Source organism: Suricata suricatta, chromosome 8 (genome assembly GCF_006229205.1).
Source record: "Suricata suricatta isolate VVHF042 chromosome 8, meerkat_22Aug2017_6uvM2_HiC, whole genome shotgun sequence".
Classification (NCBI taxonomy): Eukaryota; Metazoa; Chordata; class Mammalia; order Carnivora; family Herpestidae; genus Suricata; species Suricata suricatta.
Window position 1 is genome coordinate 92845260 of NC_043707.1, and position 18882 is coordinate 92864141.

The 18882-nt window shown below is 35.6% G+C and overlaps 1 protein-coding gene across 3 annotated transcripts in view; it reads left to right on the plus strand.

Moving 5' to 3' along the window:
• Positions 1-17918, plus strand: part of TM2D1 (TM2 domain containing 1) — a 41081-nt gene extending 23163 nt beyond the window's left edge. The window contains exons 5-7 of one of the 3 annotated variants that reach the window (XM_029948590.1): positions 3856-3929; positions 14402-14531; positions 17185-17918. In XM_029948590.1, the coding sequence (XP_029804450.1) occupies positions 3856-3929; positions 14402-14512 (185 nt within the window). In that variant the 3' untranslated portion in view covers positions 14513-14531; positions 17185-17918. Of the gene's footprint in view, positions 1-3855; positions 3930-14401; positions 14532-16713 lie in introns of all 3 variants that reach the window. The other 2 variants (XM_029948588.1, XM_029948591.1) reach the window with 2 other exon arrangements.
• The last annotated feature ends 964 nt before the right edge of the window (positions 17919-18882 follow it).

Below are 18882 nucleotides of genomic sequence, written 5' to 3' on the forward strand. Positions count from 1 at the left end.
ATCTTTAACTGAAAATCCTCATCTCTTTAAGCAAATATTTTTATCATATCTTACTTGCATTTAAGCTATCTTAATGTTAAGGATTATGATATGTTTTACCAATGAATCTAATCTAATCTGTAAAGTTATAATGTTTTTAAATTTTAAAATGTTAAATGTTTTTAGGTTAAATTTTAATTTTTACTAAGAATCCAAAGTTAAAGATTTTGGTATTTTTGAATAAAGTGATTACCATTAAAAAGAATTCTTAACTGTATAGTACAATGTTGACTGGCATGAAAATATAGATAGAGCCTAAAATTATATTTTTCTCATAACCTTATTTAATCTTCTGGTAATAAAAACAGTGGTAGCTTTTTAAAATACTTTCTCAATACCATTTATGATCATTGGAATTTTATGAGAACAGAATAAGTAATGTAAATCATGCAATATGAAACCTGCTTTTTCTGAGTATTTTAGTGTTAAACATGATACTTCGTTATATAAATTTTATTTCAGGAATAGACAAGGGAAATTGTGGGGGTGAGATTGTGTAAAAAATTTGAAGAAAAATTTTCAGATTTTATCAAATTTTACACAATCTCACAATCTTTATGTATAGCTTTATTACCTTTAATTGATTTAGTCCTCAGTATATCAGTGCTAGATTAGCTGGAAACTTTTTTTTTAACAATGAAACCTTAGTTTTTATCTTTATTTATTTATTTATTTATTTTAGAGGAAGAGAAAAAGCAGGAGCAGAGGAGAGAGGCAGAGGAAGAGGGAGAGAGAAAGGGAGAGAATCTTAAGTAGGCTCCATGCTCAATGCCGGGGATCACGACCTGAGCCGAAGTCAAGAGCCAAACGCTCAACCAACTGAGCCACCCACACGCCCTGAAATCTTATTTTTCTAATAATATTCTTTCTTTGTATTCTTAATTTTTTTTAAGTTTATTTATTATGAGAGAGAGAGAGAAAGAGAGAGTGAGGGTGAGCAGGGGAAGGGCAGAGAGAGGGAGACACAGAACTCAAAGCAGGCTCCAGGCTCTGAGCTGTCAGCACAGAGCCTGATGTGGGGCGCAAACCCATGGATTACAAGATCATGACGTGAGCCAAAGTCGGACACTTAACCGACTGAGCCACCCAGGCGCCCCATCTGTCTTTGTATTCTTAACTGTAACATCTGTCATTTTTTATGTGGAATAACTAACCTATTCTGTTTTGCCCATCTGTAGCATTAAACTGTTATGGATTCTCAAAGATAATAGCTCTTTTGGAGCAGTTAACAGGAGAGATGCTCTTTTCACAATGGTATTCCTTTTAAAATGTAAATGTTTCCTTATTTGAGAATAAGCAAAGTATTTTTAAGCCCAAATCTTAAAAATCTTTGGCTATAGTATTCCTTTTTTCTTATTTGAAGTTTACTAGTTTGGACTAGTGTATAATATCCACAGATCATAGGACAAATGAAGCGATTTGTAGGTTAAATTGTTTTAAGATTTGATAACTCTCCTTTGTAGATATAGACACAAAAAGAATAGTGATAGCTAATTACCAAATCATTATAGAATACCTGTGGTTTGGCAAATAGCAATTTCAAAATGAAATAATCTGCATTCTCTAAAACAGTTGTGCAGACAGCAGTGTTTGCTTTACTCAACCTGTAATAAAAGAAAACGTTTTTAAATACTCAAAATTAATTTCTGTTCTTTTTATTTTTATACCCAAATCTTTTTATTGAATTCATATTTTTCAAATGTAAAATTTGGGTTACTAAAGTGTAAATAAAATACACTCGGAACTTGAGCTTTATGAATATAACCTGTCAGTGTAATCTTTTTGAAAGAAAATAATAGTAATGGTTCAGGATAAAAATGGATTCTTCTTGATTATAAACACTTTTATTTGGAATTTAAAAATAGTTTTTAAAATTTAAACTGATACTTCTTTTCATAATAAGAAGTTAGTAAATAGGATCTGTACAAAGAGACCTAATACTTTTTTTATTTGGGGAAAAAAAGTCAATCAACTTTTGGTAGTTCACAGATACCTCACTTTTTAAAAAACTGGTATTATGCTCAAAATAATGAAATCTACAAGAGTAATGGTTTCTATTGATTTTGATAAATGCTGTTTAGAATGTATGCTACTTTGTGTTGTTCAAGTTGATCCGGTGTTTGTTTTGCAAATAAGACAATTTACTATTGATATAGTTTCTCCAGTAGTCATATTGACTAGGCATGGGAAGGACAGAAATATAATGAGTGAGTGAATGGATAGAACATACCAAGTCAGTGGATCAAGTTACCCGGGCAATTATAATAAAACACAACTAATGAAAAAGATAATTTAAGGAATTGTTATAGAAGAAAATGGCTAAAAAGTTAGGGGTCGTTAGGAAACAAAAGCTGAGACTATTTACCCATCTTTTTGCAAATATTAAACATCCTCCCTGTGATATGATGTAATGTAGGTTCTAAGGACACAGGAGTAAATAAAACAGATAAAAGACCCTCTTTTAATGGGACTTCCATGAGACACAGATGGAACAAATAAATTTTTGGTAATGTAACAAGTGTTCTGAAGAAAACTAAACGCATAATTTTATATAATGTCTGTATTTTAGTAGTTTTAAAATTATTTCCAACATGTATTATCTTAGTACTTAAACATGATTCTGCTGTATGTCTCATTGTCTAATACTAAAAAGGGAGAAATACTCATCCAGTGTACCTACGTATTTCAGTCTTATTTGTGTATTTCCAAATTGCATGCAGGAGGTGATCTCATCCACTCTTGTGATTTTAGCTGATCTATTTGTAGTTGATACTTAGAACTACCCTTTCACGAAGAGTCTTATTTCCTACCATTTTTATATCCCAAATGCGATGTCTGGAAAGCAATTTAAGTTTAAATATAGATGAGAGATTACTCATCCCACCCCCACCTCCAATCTGCCTCCTGTATTTCATCATCATGTTTTGTGTAATATCGTGTGTATGTCCTAGATTCTATGCTCTGTTATTATCTGTTTTAGTACCTTAGTTCTAAGGTTGGGACTGAAAGCAGAAGTGCATATAGTGCACAGAATTATTGATTTTGAGTATAGAATTAATAAACATGAGATGCTTAGAAAAAACTATAGGATAATTGTAAGATAATTACGTATAGGATAAAGATAATTGGGTTGCTAATAAGATTTTGCAATTTAACTATAAGATCAGTGTTTTTCCTGGTTATTTTTTCTGTGCCTTGATAATCTTTATTTATTTGAAGTTTCTATTGTAAATGTGTATTAAAATTTGGATCACATATGTATATGTGGTTTTAGGACTAAAAGATGTTCTGTAACTCTGGTGTACGAAGTTTTAAAGATTTATTTCTTTAGGCCTTTTCTCTAAATAAATTTTGTGAGATTACACTGAGGGTTTTGTTTAAAGTTTATTAAGTTTATTTATTTATTTTGAGAGAGAGAGAGAGAAAGTGCAATTGGGGGAGAGGGAGAGAGAGAATCCCAAGCAGATTCCACACTATCAGCGCAGAGCCTGATGCAAGGCTCAAACTCACATACCATGAGATCATGATCTGAGTAAGCGACTGAGCTGCCCAAGCAGGTGTCCCTACTCTAAGTTTTTATTTCAGTTTATAATATTTATTTAGGTGAATTAATCATGGTTTGTGGCATTTTTATATAGAGGGTCCTTTAAACCTTTCTCATATTTTCAGGTGAAGATGTGATTTTTTAAAGTGTTAATTTTATATTCTTAATATAAAGCATTTGTGCTATGGTATAAATAGTGGTTTATTGGAAAACAGAAAAGTTAATATTTATAAGACATTCTGAGTTTTAAATTAATTTATCTTCTCTTCTAGGTTTGTTAAAGTTTTGCACTGTCGGGTTTTGTGGAATTGGGAGCCTAATTGATTTCATCCTTATTTCAATGCAGGTAAGTTAGTTTCAGTCTAGAAGATGAACTACTTTTACATTCAAACTTGAGTCTGTGATCTTTTCCTGGTATATTTTAAATATATTAGAAAACACACTTTATCTCTTAACTCAGGCAAAAAGACCCTGTGGGGCAAAGTATTCCCTGATGGGAACTGAGAAGGTCCCTCAAGCAATAAGGACTGTGCTGAGCCAGCAAGAGCCCACAGGACTGACCCCAAGACAATGATCTACCTGACCATTACTGCCCCCCTTCATGTAGCCACCACCTTTGACCCACATTTTCGTGATACAAATCTACAAGTATTTTTAGGGCTTTGGAGACAGTCTTTGAGAACTTAATCCACTGTCTCACCAATGTTATCCTCACTGAAATATATTCCTTTGTAGTTTCAAAAAAAAAAAGAATAAATATATTAGAAAGCAGGAATACTTTTTCAGTTTTTCTTTAAATGGTAGATCTCAGGGATCATAGCTATGTTTCCAAGTGTTCTGCCAGTTAGTAATTCTAAAAGACATAAGAACTTCATTAAAAAAGTATTCGGTGCTCAAATATGATTTGTATATGTGAATTCAACTGAGATTTTTCTACTGGGTAACTTCTACATAATACATAATTTGTATTATGAATCTCTAATAGGGATTAAGATTATTTCTCAGATTTATTATTTCTTTTCCTGATGCAAAATGATGGCACAGCCACATTGTCAATTACTATAGTAGAATATTGATGGGGATCTGATATATGCATATGAACATATAGAGGCAGAAACAATCTTTTCTTTTTTTTAATGGACAGGCACTCTATATTAGTATTCTCTTGGTTATAAATTACAAAAATTGAAATCCACCTAACTTAAGCCAGAAAGGAAAAAGCAATGTTCGGGCGCTCTGTAGAAAATCTAGGAATGGGTTGGTCTTGGGCAAGACTAAATCCATAGAATCAAGTGATGCATTTGGGCACTCTGCTAATACTCCTCTCTGCTTCTCTGTGTTAACCTCATTTTCTCCTGCTGGTGTGGAGGCAGGCAAGTCTGTGAAATGCTGTCCTTTAGCATTTGAAAGGGCCACCAGATGTTTTACATTAAATTACGCTGAACTGGTGGTGGTTAGCTCATGAGGATTCTTAGATTAGAGAAGGAGATAAATTTATCACAACAAATGTCACAAAACAGCATTTCTGAAAGCATTTATGGAGCACCTAGTGTCTTCAGCAAGGGAGTCAGTATGTATGTAGCACATCATCAGTTTTGGTCTTCTTTCTTGTACAATATTTCCACTCCTCAATTCTGTCTGCTTCATGTTAATCCTTATGTTTTAAAAGAAAGTCAAAATCCAGGAGATTTTGGTAGCATACTGTGAGGAGGGTACCATACTGTGAGGAGGAGGCAGCATATGGACCAATAAGATACCAGAATTAAACAAGGAAAATATTTGGTTTTAAAGTTGGAATTTTCCTGTCTTTATTCATAAACATATGCCTAACCAAATACCCTGCCTTCTCTGACTGTGGGACAGGCAAGCAGGCATGAAGAGGCTAAGGTACTTGTGCACATATGCTTGGAAATGGATTTCTCACTTCAAATGATGATCCAAGGAACTTAATGTATTATTGGGATTCTTTAAGATATCCATGATTCAATGTCTTTGAAACCCATTTAGTTAATATTTTCACACTAGGTTCTTTCTTTGGTGATGTCATTGCTTTATCGCTTTATTTATATCAAATTATGGAGCTTTTTTGATTCTGCTACTGCTTTCTGGTATACGAATGCCAGAACTTTTGAGAACAAATAGTTTGTTTCTTAATGATCTTGAATTGAAACTATGGCATTAAGAAATATTGAGGCAGAATTAGAGTTTGAATTTCTGCAGTAAATTTCCCTAAGTTAATAGGTATTTCCCGTGTTAATAGGTATTGCCACTTTAGCTTTAGACTGCATTCAGATTGGAGAAAATAGAAGTTTTCAAATGTAGCCAAAATTGGTATAGCCTTATTCTACATGACATTTAACATACTTAACATATGATGTTGACTGCTTTAGTTTCTAAAGATTATTTGTTCAGCAAATCAAATGTTTTGGCATAAATATTATAAACTGTGTTAATGTTATTGTCCCAAATATATTTTTTCCAATTTCTCATAGACCTTTTATATTTGTCCATTATCTTTTTGTTTATTCTCCTTTTTTATTCTCTCCATTCTGTTTTTTTATTTTTCCTTTTTGCCATTAAATATTGTTCCCCAGTGAATAGCAATGTTTTTCTATTGGGCTGTGATCCCAGAAACATATTGTGCATGAACTCAAGACCTATAAAAACATAGTTGCTTCACAGTGTTTATAACAAAAATCTAGAAAAATCCTCTTTAAAAAAATAGGTCTAGTTATTTCTTCTTTAAACCAAAATACTATAAAGTTTAATGTACATATTGCTAAAGTAAGCTTTACATGTCACTATATTTACTGAAAATACTTTAATGAGCTTATCGATTTAATAAACTTTTGAAATTTCTTCTTTTTTTGTTCTTAAAAAGTATGGAAATGGCAGTGCAAATTAATAGTATGAAACAATACATAGAATTAATTCAGCTCTTTTGTGCATTCAACAAAAATCTAAATCAGTGATATATGTGTAACATATAGTCTTCCAGTTTTAAGTAGCTGTTGTATATAATTATGATATATATAGTTATTCATAAGGATTTTAAAATAAACACTTGTGCTTAATATATTTTTATATTTGTGTCATGATGGCATTTATGATTAGGCTTTTAATTTTTTTATCAGAAAAAACATGAGAATATTTTTATTTCATTTAAACTTCTTACTTACACAATCAGACATTTTTAATGATACCAAAACCACTGATGTGTACTGGGCCAAACAAAAAGAAAAGAATGTTTCCTCTGTTAAGTGGAGACAAGATGGCCACAGATAAGAAAGATGAAGATGGGGAGAGGGAAAACGGAACCGTGAGTTGGGATGTAGAAAGTTGTTGGAAGAAAGTACGTCAGGGTGCTTTGTGATAATTTAAAAAAATTTTGTGCATCATGGAAGAAATTACTTTCATTTTTATTCCTATTAGCATTACAGAGTAGATCTCCTTAAGGGACTACTAAACTATGTAAGTAATGGAAATTCACAAAAGCAGCATAATTTTAAGACATTAATGAATTTTAAAAATATATAAAATTTATAAAGTATCTCATTAGTTTGTCATTTAATATAGATAATTTGTTTTAGCACTGCATTATATATTGTTTTGTCTTATTTTTTTAACTTGCAGATACCAGGTTTGACTTTTCACTTATAAATTTCAAAAGGTCTAACCCTGTAATCACCCTAAATCTGTTACCAGTACTAGAAAAGTGGATCAAAGTCCTTGATAGTTCACTAGATGTTGGACAGCAATATATAAAAAGCAGTAGACATTTTATAGATTTTAGTTCTTTCAAATAACTTTCTGTATATTTATTTAACCCTGGTGTGATGTATTGGAGAAATAAACTAGAAAACAGAGGAGACTAATAATTTGTGTAGCCTCTGCTCTGTCATGTGACCTTAACTAGGTAGATTCCACTTATTAGTTCACTTATCAGGTGGGCAGATTTTTATTTAGTGAATTAAAGGAATGTTAAAAAAATAAAGAGTATCTTAAACTGGTTTTGAGAATAATCCCAAAGCCGTGTTTTACTCGGGAGATACAATGTATGAGTCTTACTCAATTCTTGAGGAATGATACTGATGTTGGTTATTAAGGATTTATACTAACGAGTCTTTAAATCCAATGAAGTCACGGGCTCTGAATGTATAACTTCTGGCACTATGTAGGAATTTTGGTGCTTAATTTAGTATTTAATTTGTTGTTGCTTAGTTTATTATTTAAATGTTTATTTTTTATTTTTGAGAGAGAGGGAGCATGCATGAGCAGAAGTATGGCAGAGAAAGGGGAACAGAGGATCCCAAGTGGGCTCTGTGCTGATAGCAGAGAGCCCGATGTGGGGCTGGAACCCACAAACCTTGAGAACATGACCTCAGTCGAAGTCAGAAGCTTAACCAACTCAGCCACCCAGGTGCTTAATTTAAATGTGACTAATCAGATGGTTTTAATGGCTTCATATTAAAATTAACCACACACAGAAATCAGCTATGAGCACAAAAATGTAATTTGACATGAAAAAGAATATATATGTATTTTTTTTTTTTTAGAGAACTAGGATGGGCACAGTTTGCATTATGGTCCTATAATTGCAGACAGTTGGGTCATTTTACTTTTTTCACCCGGTTAGTAGGTCTTTAGGGGATGATTTGACCTTGCCAGTATTGATATTTGCATTCTTGCAAATGGAGAAACTCCTAAGTGCATTATGTGGAAAAACGGAGCATTAATAGAGTTGTGTTCTTAGTTTTTTCCTTTCCCTCCTTAATTCCTGCATAACATTTAAATTTGTAAGATAATTTAAGTTATGTAAGCCAGTAGGACTTTCTTGAGAATGCAAAGCCATTATATGCGGGGGCGTAGACAGCTTTTGCTGAAGTTTAGGTATTGGAGTAGTTAAAGGTCACCACATTTTTTTTCTTGAATTAATTTATTTTTATTCAGATGTTACCTAAATAAACCCAAACAAGATACATTTTCCCCTAACAAAATCAAAAGTTTATGAACAGAACTACAACATTAATAAAGTTCAAATAAAGTAAGCTCTTTTCTGATCTGGTAAAAAATAAATACATATATAATATAAAATTTGCCACTTTAACCTTTTTTAAGTTATACAGTTCAGTGGCATTAACTACATTCAGAATTTTTTACAACTGTCGCCACGATCTAATTCCAAAACTTTTTCATCACCTGAAATGGAAACTCTGTACCCATTAAGCAGTCTCCCCATTTCTCATTCTCCCAGTCCCTGGTAACCTCCAGTCTACTTTCTCCTGTATGAATTTGCCTATTCTAGGTATTTCGTGTAAGTGGAATCATAATTTTGTCCTTTTATATCTGGCTTATTTCACTTTAAATCATGTTTTCAAGGTTCATTGATAATGTGGCCTGTATTAAAACTTCATTCCCTTTTATGGCTAAAGAATATTCCATTGTATGTATATACTACATTTTATCCATTCATCTGTTGATGGATACTTGGGTTGTTTCCATGTTTGGGCTACTGTGAATCATTTTTGCTATGAATATTTGTGTACATGTATCTCTTTAAGCCCCCTGGTCAGTTCTTTTGGGTGTATACCTAGGAGAAGATGAACTTTTATATTAAAGCTAATTGAGGAGAATATCTTCATGACCTTAGAATGGTTAAATTTTTTTTAAAACCATATCCTCAAAACATAAATCAAAAAAAAATCATAAAGGAAAAAAATTATTGAATTTGATTACCTTAAAATTAAGGAATTCTGTTTTAAAAAGGATGTCATGGATATAGACCAAGTTAACACTTAATAGACTGAGTAAAAGGATACTAGCAACAGGACTGATATGTGGAATAGACAAATAATTTGTGTAAATTGACAAGAAAAGATATAGATCCTGATAGTTAAATGAGTACAGTAAACTAATAGGTGATTCAGAGTCACCTGAATAACTAATATGTAAAAAAAAAAATGCTTGTGGCCATTTACTCTAAAAATTTGTATTGTAAAGATATCTGTTGTAGTCTGTTTGTGGGAGCAGGAATTTGAAATGAACCTAGATGTGTACAGTGATGTGAGAATGAATGCATTCTCTAACGTCAGGAAGCAATTACAAGCACTTACCTAGATGTGCGTACGCTGTATGGAAATGTCTTAAAACTATACTATGAAAATAGTTTAAAACTGAGCAAGATCCACAACAATATTTGGATAAATTAAAAAAAGCATATTCAAAGAACATGTTTTAAAAAAAATAAATACGTATCCAGCTCATGTACCAAATTAAGTGTATGCTCATTATTTGTGTGGGTAGGTGTATGAGCGGAAATTAGGGAGAATTAGAATGGAGATTAGAAGATAAAGAAAAAAACACAAGGGATTTGGTGACCACTTAACATTCTTAACTTTAATACGTATTTCAAGGTTTCCTGATTTATTCTGTTTGCTATAGACTTTACACCTATCGAAAAGCCTAACCTTTTAAGTAAACAATTCAGGATTTTTTTGCACTTAAGCTACAAATAAAATCTCATAGTGAAGACAATCAGAAATGAATTAAAGAAGAAATTAAATTCCACCCAATTCCTCCAAACCTCCTCCATTTCCATAGAAGTAGGGTGTGGTAGGACAAAAGATACCCAAGTTAAGTCCTCAGAACCTGGGAAGATTACCTTATTTGGAAACAGTCTTTGCAGATGTGATTAAGTTAAGGATCTCGATATGAAGAGATCATCCTGGATTATCTAGGTAGGCCTTAAATCCAATGACAGGTGTCCTTATAGGAGACAGAAGGGGAAAGATGACACAGAAAAGAAGGCTTTGTAAAGACAAAGGCAGAGATTAGAGTGATATGGCCAAAGGCACAGAATGGGAGCAGTTCTGATTGCCGTCAAAAGCTAGAAGAGGCTTAGAGAGGATTCTCCCTTTAGAGTCTCTGTAGAGCATGGGGCTGTTGGAGACACCCTGATTTTAGATTTCTGGCCTTCGATTTGTGAGAGAGTAAAGTTCTATTGTTTTAATCCACTAAGGATTATGGTAACTTGTTACAGTATCCCCAGGAAACTAATATAGAGGGATTTGATGTGGCTTTCTTGTGGTTTTAAGCCTTCTCACCAAGAGACATTGATGCCCATTGTACAAAATAGCTTTGCACAGTGTAGTGGGCCTCCTTTTTCCCCTCTTGGAAGATGAAGACTTGTAGCAACCTCCATTAATTGGACTCATAGATTTCAGAAATCCACCCCAGCTTACTAAATGGAAATATACCATGGTATAGAATTTGGCTTCAGGCTTTTTTTTTTTTTTTTTTTTTTTTTAGTGTTTATTTTTTGAGAGAGAGACAGATCACGAGCAGGGGAGAGGCAGAGAGAGAGAGGGAGACACAGAATCCAAATCACGTTCCAGGCTAGGAGCTGTCAGCAGAGAGCCCAACATAAGGCTTGAACTCACGAACGGCAAGATCATGACCTGAGCCAGAGTCAAACACTCAACTGACCGAGCCACCCAGGTTTCAGGTTATTTCTTAGCAGAGAAACAGACTTATAATTTTTATAAGTGTTATCAATGAACAAATGCACATAGGCATATTTAACTGAGTAAAGAAGTTCCCAGTATGGGATATTTTTAAAGACTTGTAATTTTATAATTAACAATTCAGTAATATAGTAAAGGAATTTATAATTGACACACATGTTGTGCATAAGTATATATAAGATGCTTAAAAACATTTAAATTTTGATTTTGATGAGGAATATTAATTTGAATAATTGAAAATTTTAGAGCAGATTGTTTTCTTAAAAATGAAGTAGGATGAACAGTTTCTTCTCTGATGGGACAGTTCATAGAAAAGTAAATTAACAACACCTTATAGATGTGTTTATATTTAAACGTCATAGTCATACAAGAGGTTGAAATTATAAGGTACCATATAGATCCTCTTTATATGGATATGAAAAACAGATTCAGAGAAGATTCATCCTACAGCCAGTTATTGACAGTTTTCTCTTTAAGTTTTCCTTTCATCTAGTGCTTTCCCGCAGTGACTTAATTTGATTGTCTTTGGGGCAGCTCTTGCCATTGTTTTAGCAGAGAATAGTGCTGTGCTCTGGTGATCTGGTAGAAGCATGGAGGGGGCACTGAAAACAAATGCATTATCAAGTGTTTTTGGCTACAAATAACAGAACCTCAATTTAAATTTGCTTTAATAATATGATAGTTTACTATAGCATATACCAGGAGTCTAGAGATTATGTAGTTTTAAGATGTATTAATTTTTTTTAAATATTTATTTTTGAGAGAGAGGGAGGAGGAGAGAGGGTCTGAAGTGGGCTCTGTGCTGACAGCAGAGAGCCTGACACAGGGCTTGGACTCACGAACCAGGAGATCATGACCTCAGTGAAAGTCAGACACTCAACTGACTGAGCCACCCAGGTGCCCCAAGATTTAGAGCTAAAGGATATGATGAAGGACTGTCCCCTTTCTCTTTCCTTTCTTCCCTACTATTTCTCCCTCTCTCCTTCTTTCTTTTTGCCATGTTCAGGCCCTTTGGTTAGCATCACTTCATCGTAGGGTGACTTTCAGAGATAGAAAAAAAATTGTTTCCTCTCACACATATCTTCTTAAGGGTGGCTATGCCAACAATGAATTTGCATCCTAGGTGGTTGGCCAGAATTAGATTCCATGCCCACGCTGAACCAGTCTCTGGAAAGAGAACCAGAATTACCTCGATAGAACTAGATGTTAAGGAGCTGAATTACATATTTGAGTAGAGAGAAATGCTGTAATAAGATAACTACACTAGATGCAAAGTTGGATCATGTATTATCAGGTAATAAACAGTATCTTTTGGGGCTATCTTCTCCATAGAACAGAGGAAACAAAACAATAAACATTATTATTTTTCTACATGTTAACTACTAACTTTACGAGATTGTAAAATATCGGGGTCTTAACAGAAGTAACTGAGCCTCAGGTAGGCTTATTAGATGCATGCTATTAATAGATCACTTAATCATATATTTTCCTCATTTCCATCTTTAAATACTTTTTTTTTTTGACAGGGATAAATGCTGTTAGGGGAGATGGCAAAGGAAGAAAACGAGAATGGGATAAAAGGCATGATTCCAATCTATGCACATATTCCAACTAGGCAGTTTTTGGCCATGTGATTTGCTTTATTTCTCCAGGCTGGGCTTTACTTTTTCTTTGTTCCCCTCACCCAGTCTCAAACCATGTTGTAACTCTGAATCACTCATTCTCTTTCTTAGCTTAACGCTCAAAATTAGTTTCCTCTGGGACCTTGGCCACTGAAAAGGTTTAATTTAATTCTTAAATAACATTCATAAATGTCAAATCAAATGAATTTAATCTTTGGGAAATAAGTCACAGTGCATGACAGTACCTAGCATGGTATTTAGCACATAAGTTCTTTTTAACTGTTATCTGAATGTTAACATTTATAGTTCACTAGTATAAGCTCTTTGTTGGCAGCAACTGTATCTTCTTCATGGTTGTGTATAGAATGCCTAGCACAGTGCCTGGAGTGTTGTAGCAATTCAGTATTTGTCGGATCGTTTTAAAAACCAAACTCACTATAAAAACGAAACATGCTCTCCAGCAGTGTTCTTCAAACTCTGGTTGTATAACCCCGGAAAGAATTTTTTTTTAATCCCTACCCTCCACACGTTTTTAAGTTGACATTTAAGTTTTACATCATCAGTTTAAATAGTGCAAAGGATGTAATTTCTGGTTTTCAAATATTGACATATTGAAGTAAAACTGTTACATCAATTTTAAAATGTATCCAACAGAATATAAATACCATAGAATTTTAAATATCATTCATTTAAAAATACATGAATGAACCCTTCACTGTCCATTGTAGTTTTTAGATAGTTTCTTGAATTTTTTATTAAAAAAATTTTTTTAAATTTATTTATTTATTTATTTTTGAGACAGAGAGAGACAGAGCACATTTAGGGGAGGGGCAGAGAGAAAGAGGGAGACACAGAATCTGAAACAGGCTCCAGGCTCTGAGCTGTCAGCACAGAGACCAACATGGGACTCGAACTCCCGAACCGTGAGATCATGACCTGAGCTGAAGTCAGCCGCATAACCGACTGAGCCACCCAGGTGCCCTGGCGTCTTTGTATATTCCTAAGGCCACTGTTTGAAGATTGCTACCTTAAAGTATAATTTGTAGAGATCATGTCAGCTGGATCGTCAGAAATGTGATGAAGTGGACAAGATGACTGTAATGAGCATGTGTTGTTTTTTTTCTTATCTACTTCTTCCATTCTGTGTGGTTCTGGAAGGATTGCCAATCACACTGTCTCAACTCTTAAGGGAGCCTAGCCTAGCCAATCATATTAATTCTATTCCCTTGGCTATAGTAATTTGTCCAGCAATAGGCATAGTAAACAAACAGATCAAAGTCCTTCCCTGAAATTGGTATATAAACGCTGAGGAAGAAGATTTCACTTTCTTTCTATTGGGAGCTGTTGAGCTTCAAAGATATAAATCTGGAGCTGTCAGACCGAGTGCCTCACAGAATGAAGGTGAGGGTGCAAACCGGCAGGGAGGCCAAGCCCAGGGTCCCAGCGGCTCTGAATTTCCGTCCTTGAGGCCTTGGTTCTTGTAGCTCTTTTGGTCCTGTGACCTTCCCCAGTATTTTTTCCAGCTGCATGAGCCACTGAGTTAGTTTATTTGCTTATGTTAGTTTAAGTGTATTTTGGTGCTACTGAAATAATTCAGTAACAAGAAAAGTAAACACGAAGTATTGTGAATATATCTTTTGTAAAATGGTAATTTTGAAAATTTTCTCTTCTAGATTGTTGGGCCTTCAGATGGAAGTAGTTACATTATAGATTATTATGGAACAAGACTTACAAGACTGAGTATTACGAACGAGACATACAGAAAAACACAGCTATATCCATAAATATTTTTTAAAAGAAACAGTAAGTGATATGCATATATAATCTTTAAAAAATTTTTTTAATGTTTATTTATTATTGAGACAGAGAGAAACAGAACATGAGTAGAGGAGGGGCAGAGAGAGAGGGAGACACAGAACCTGAAGCAGGCTCCTGGCTCTGAGCTAGCTGTCAGCACAGAGCCCGATGCAGGGCTTGAACCCACGAACTGTGAGATCATGACCTGAGCCAAAGTCAGATGCTTACCCGACGGAGCCACCCAGGCGCTCCAACATATTATGATAGTGTATCATCTGTATAAAATTATGAAAATTTGAGAACCGCAGGGAACTTGAGATCATCTAGTGCTATAAATCTTTCATTTTGCTAATGGAAACACAGGTCTCCATTTGCCTGAAACATCCCTAGTCTTTTGTAAAGCTTTTCTATGTACACTCATTGTTCCTGCAGTTCCCGATTCAGTCCCTCTTGCTTTGCAGAGATTATGGCTGGAAGACGGAGTTCACAACAAAAAGATAACATCAAAGCAAAAAGAAATTTCATAGAATTATATGATGGATCTGCAGAAAACGTGTTGTAGACAGTGCAGTACAGCATGTCTTTGCTGCTGTCCCACTTTCCTGGGGTCAATATGATCTTTAAACCTCTTTCTTCTTCCCTAACCCTGAAGCTTAATCGAATCTCAACTCTGAATAAGTACTTACTCTAACCTAAAGTTTGGCCCTGTCCATGAGAATTATTAATTGGCCATTGCTTTAAATAGGTAATACACCTGGAACCCCTGAATGGCTCAGTCAGTTAAGCGTCCAACTTCGGCTCAGGTCATAATCTCACGGCTTGTGAGTTCCAGCCCCGGGTTGAGCTCTGTGCTGACAGTTCACAGCCTGGACCCTGCTTCACATTCTGTGTCTCCCTTTCTCTCCCCTCCCCCTGCTCATATTCTGTCTCTCTCTCCTTCAAAAATAAATAAACATTTTTTGAAAAGCAAAAAGAAATAGGTAATACACCTGGTTAAGTCAGAGATATCAGTCTTTCTGGTTCAATTCTCTGGTTCTGTAGAACTCTGCTACTACAAGGTTTTTATTTCCAGGACTGCACGTTAGTCTGTTCTAATAAATAATCTTCCAAGAATGCCAGGCTGTTCTCAGGGGTTTGATAGACTATGAGGAAAATGATTCCCTCGCACAGTCTCCTCTGCAGTGGTAAAGTCCTGTATAACATGTAGGGTGCAGGGTACTTCTTAGGTGGTAGTTCACATTGAACCACCTGGCCGCTTCCAGAGAGAAAAAGGCGGCCAGCTGTTCTGGCCACAGCCATAGTCCTAAGGTTTCCAGTTGATTCTACCTCAGAGAGTGCTTCTTGGGGCCAGGCAAGGAACAGACATTTTATTTTCGATGTTGCAGAGTATAAATAGGATACATAGTATAATTTTTGCCACTAAGGTAGATTTTTTTCCTCTTCTCACAGTAATATTATGAGACATGCTTTATAGTCAGTGTCATGGGAGTTGAACAGTCCCAGACTCTGTCCGGACGTGAGGAATTTGTTCAACTGATTGTCCAGAAAGCTTTTCACTTCTTTCCTTACAAAGAGTCTCTGGGTTTAACATTGAAATGAAGCTTAGAGATCCATCTGCCTCTTCTTGCCAGGGAATGAGTTGAGCCCCGAGGACGTCGAGGCTAAGGCACCGCCAGTCAGTACCGAGCGGCCCCTAGAATGGGTCTGTGTGCATCCCACTGGCTGCTGGGCAGCGCCCGCCCCGTCCCAGCCCAGCAGCCCTGTCGTTCTGCAGTAGGCGGCTTCGTTTTGGAAGCCGTTGCTCCTCCTCGATGGGAAGGGTTGCGTGGTTTCACGTAGCCCTGTTTTCACACCGCACATGGTTGTGTCTCTTTCAGAGTATACAGATTGTTTACAACGTGGAAAAGTCAAGCAAGTGCAATTGAGAGAGCAGTTTCATTCTCTGTGGTCTATTATATCAACTTGTAATTAGGATTTCAGACTCAGATTTGACATTTAAAACTTGAAGGGCTCATCGAGAAGGCAGATCTCTGCACTGTCATTCACTTGATCTCCTACAGTAAATATGGCAGTGCTCCAAGAGAAAGAAAAAGTACCCTGAGTAAATGAAACGTTAAAATGTGCATCTACAGTAACCTCATTGGACTCTTAAAATACTGTGTTTTAACATATTTTTTTTCTGTTTTAGGATTTGGGCTTCCTTGATTTTAACAGCACTGTCAGTGTGTGGGTTTCCAGATTTCCCTTTTTCTTCTTCATACATCACTTTATGGATTCTGTATAACTTTTTATTATTGTTCATATTTTTGTTTTGTTTTACTTAAAAGCATATTATTCTGAGATTTTTTTAAATTGGACTTTCTTTGAGAGCTGTGTGATAATAGAGTCTTTCTCTGACTACTGTCTCTATGAGATAAATAGCTTATTACCCTGATATTCCAAAGGCAGGTTGCCACTTGTCATTTTTGCTTCTGAAAAATAAAAATATGACTTATTCACATTTTTTAGCTCTTTATTATCAAGAAAACCTTACATGTTGAATGTAGCTGTCTTCTGCATTTTGATCCTTCAAAACAGTTAATTCACAGTGTGAACAAATCCCATTACCATATTGCCTGGGGCTGCGGTCATGTATGAGAACCCACCTGTTTTTCCACAGCTTTCAGATCTGTCTCTGCCTCGGTATCCAGGGAGCGAAAGATCGCTGGGGAGGCTGAAACCTTGAGGCAACACGGATACTTCTGGCACGGATTCAGGCCTCTGAAGTGTGAACTTTTTCCTTTTCGCTTTGGGAGTGATGCACTAGCGTTTGGAAGACCAGCTGCTGACTCGTCTAGCTCAATGCAGTTATATTTGAAGCTGGATAGACAAGGTGGGAACGCCAAACAGATGATTAATGTCTTCCATCTGTTAGCGCTGCCAGGCAGATGCCGGCGCAAGTGCGTCCGCGGTGCCCCAGTGTCTGAAGGAAGCGGCACCTGAGCGCGGCCACGGCCTCTTCTCGCGCGCTGAGAACAGTTCTGAGAAGATGGAAATACTTGAAAGGTTAGGTCCTCGTAATGCCACCGTGCTCTCTTTAGTAACAGGCGTAACAGTTTCACAGTTACTTGAGTCTGGGCTCCTCAAGAGTAAACACCGTCATTTTTTTTTTTAATCACTCCTAGTGCAGTTAGCTTCATAACATGTTAGTCACTCAGCAACAGTTTCTGCAGTTGGCGGGTGATTATTAAGTATTGATACCTAACGTGAATTTGGATTGACTCCTCATGCACACAGAGAATGGTCTCTTTGATTCATTGACTGAAATACTGAGTGTCTACGACATGGGAGGCGCTGTTCTAGATGCTAGGATGCAGCAGTGAACAAAATACAAACATCCCCGCCCTTAACGAACTTCCGTTCCCCTGGGATCTGTTTTCACGGCGATAATATTTTGGGTTGCAGTTAAGCTAGCTGGTAGATGCCCATTTTCTAGTATTTCCTAGATGCTTTTGGTTGCACACAGTGCTTTGAAGTTTAACCTCAGGATCACCTAAGTCCACATTTGAAGTCTACATTTCTACAGCCATGTAAGGTATGAGAAATCCCTGCAATCAAATCTTGAAAAGTCATCTTGATTGTTGCATAATTGTTCTAGTTATTAAGTTGGCCAGGGGAAAAGTCTGTTTCAAAGCAGGTGCTTCTCAAAGTGTTTATTCAAATAAGCTATACTCCAAAGGTTGTAGGTAAAATCTAGAAATAGAGTCCCTTCACAATGGATTCTTAAACCTGTAGACTTTATTTTCCTTATAATTTCCTAAATTTATATGACAAGAACACCTCAGATTATCCACTTTGCTTAATTCCCTGTTGCCTAAAATATGTACTTATGTAACAAATGGTTTTTCTGTGTCGTATTATTTATTTTTTATGTGAATGCATTTAATACATGTAATTGCAGTTCTTGTTTTATTTTGCTTTCATGGAGCACATTTTATTATGGATATTTGTTAGTAGTGTCTCTGAGTAGGAAATATATGTTAAGGCCTCTGTAGAAGATGTTTTATATGATAACTCCACTTTTATTTTTTTTTCTTTTATAGTTTATTGTCAAGTTGGTTGCCATATAACATCCAGTGCTCATCCCCACAAGTGCCCTCCTCCATGCCCATCACCCCCTTTCCTCTCCCCCTCCCCCATCAGCCCTCATTTTCTTCTCAGTATTCAAGAGTCTCTCATGGTTTGCCTCCCTCCCTCTTCCCAACTATTTTTCCCCCTTTCCCTCCCCCACGGTCCTCTGTTAAGTTTCTCCTGTTATACTTATGAGTGAAAACATATGATATCTGTCCTCCTCTGCCTGACTTACTTCACTTCGCAT